General features: G+C 42.5%; 1 protein-coding gene across 1 annotated transcript; it reads right to left on the bottom strand.

Moving 5' to 3' along the window:
- Positions 1-415: 415 nt before the first annotated feature.
- Positions 416-1,318, bottom strand: LOC137504710 (probable G-protein coupled receptor 148). The gene has a single exon (XM_068233296.1). The coding sequence runs from the start codon at positions 1,316-1,318 to the stop codon at positions 416-418; it is 903 nt and encodes a 300-aa protein (XP_068089397.1).
- Between the last annotated feature and the right edge of the window lie 307 nt (positions 1,319-1,625).

Below are 1,625 nucleotides of genomic sequence, written 5' to 3' on the forward strand. Positions count from 1 at the left end.
ACTAAGAGGCTTTTAACTATGTTAACACTATGGGCTTGATTCACAAAGCGGCTCTAAGTGTTAGCGCCCCTTCGTGAATCAAGCCCATAGTGGTAACATCCTGTGTTTGCAAATTAGCAGCTCTGCCATGGCAGCTGAGATTCCTAATCTGACACAGCTGAATAGATCAAATTACAGTGGTGATTAGCCACAGATGAGGGGGAATTAAATGTACTAAACTCTCTAAATACATACAGGGTGCATTTCTCTATATTTTCCTTCTGTCCTGTGCAAGAGTTCAGGTCCACTTTAATGAAGTATAGCCAAGAACAACTGGGGGGAGATGTACCTACTGCAGTGTCCAAGAAATAAAAACAGTGAGCGATTCACCCCAGCAGCATATACTAACCCCAATGACCAAAGGCACTTACTCTACCTAAGTCAGCCCATTAGCTGGTACCACAATTTTGTGACACTTGAACTTGCAGAATAGCCGTAGGGATTTACATATTTCTCTGTACCTGAACCCATAGAGATAAGGTGAGATGCCCTTTGGCAACACTATTAGAACATTGCAAATAGTTAAGCTAATCAACAGTCCTGTCTTTCGATCTATAACATTGTTAATATATAAGAAGGACTGAGCTAAGAGAAGCAGGAGTGGACAAAAGTAGAACCCTAGTATGATATGATGCATCAAGAACGTGACACTGGCCCTAGAGGAAACTCCTTTCCATAAGCCGCCTTCCCTTGTTTTATAGCAAAGGAATATGTAGCAGAATAAGATCAGAGAAAAACACACAATAAATCCAACTATGAAAAGAATGTGAAAGAGTCGAATGGCTGAACCCCCATGTAAAGTCATCACAAGTATGATTGGCAGGGAGCATATTTCAGGTTGGCATGGAACTGGCTTCTGGGTGAAGGTCAAGACTATGAATAAAAGTCCTGAAAGTAAGCTCGAAGATAACCAAAGCAAGGCAATTAGCTTCTTTGTTCTCGATGGAGGCAAGAGGATCATATAGTGCAGAGGCCACAAAATGGCCAGATAGGTGTCCACCACCATTCCAGCTGCCGTGAAGACTCCTCCGCTGTAGGCTGCCGCCAGGGAGAAGAGGAGCAGGGCACAAAGACATCTGGGGATGTGAATGTCTGTCGTGTTGCAAATACTGACTGCTGCGTACAGAGATAGATAGATCAGATCAAAAATCAGAGCATTTCCTAGGAGCAGAAAGCGGGTTTCCTGACGCATGCTGAAGTTGGAGAAGATGGAGAACAATATTGGCGGTGTCACCGAAATGGCAGCAAGAAAACACACTATAGTGGGGAACAGGAACATCCGTAATTCTTGGTGATAAGGTAGTAATATCCAATCAGGATTCAAGTGATGGGGTTGATTAGGTAAGACACCAGAGAAATTGTCGACCTCTCTTTGTGACATCAGCGAAATGGCACAATCTGAATTGTTCATGTCACTTATGATGACCCAAATGTCTTTCAGAGGTGAATAGTTTTATATCTCATTTGAGTAAAGCTCATGTCCAAAAATCCAGGTTACCAGCCATAAATTCATTTCACCAACCATGTGGAATGGTTTTATTACATTCCTTGAAGCTAAAAAGATCACAACAGTGTTCTCTCTTGTG

This window comes from Hyperolius riggenbachi, chromosome 4 (genome assembly GCF_040937935.1).
Source record: "Hyperolius riggenbachi isolate aHypRig1 chromosome 4, aHypRig1.pri, whole genome shotgun sequence".
NCBI lineage: Eukaryota > Metazoa > Chordata > Amphibia > Anura > Hyperoliidae > Hyperolius > Hyperolius riggenbachi.

Bases quoted from the DNA above. Each gene is read 5' to 3' on its own strand.
- LOC137504710 (XM_068233296.1), bottom strand. From the start codon at position 1,318: ATGTTCCTGTTCCCCACTATAGTGTGTTTTCTTGCTGCCATTTCGGTG.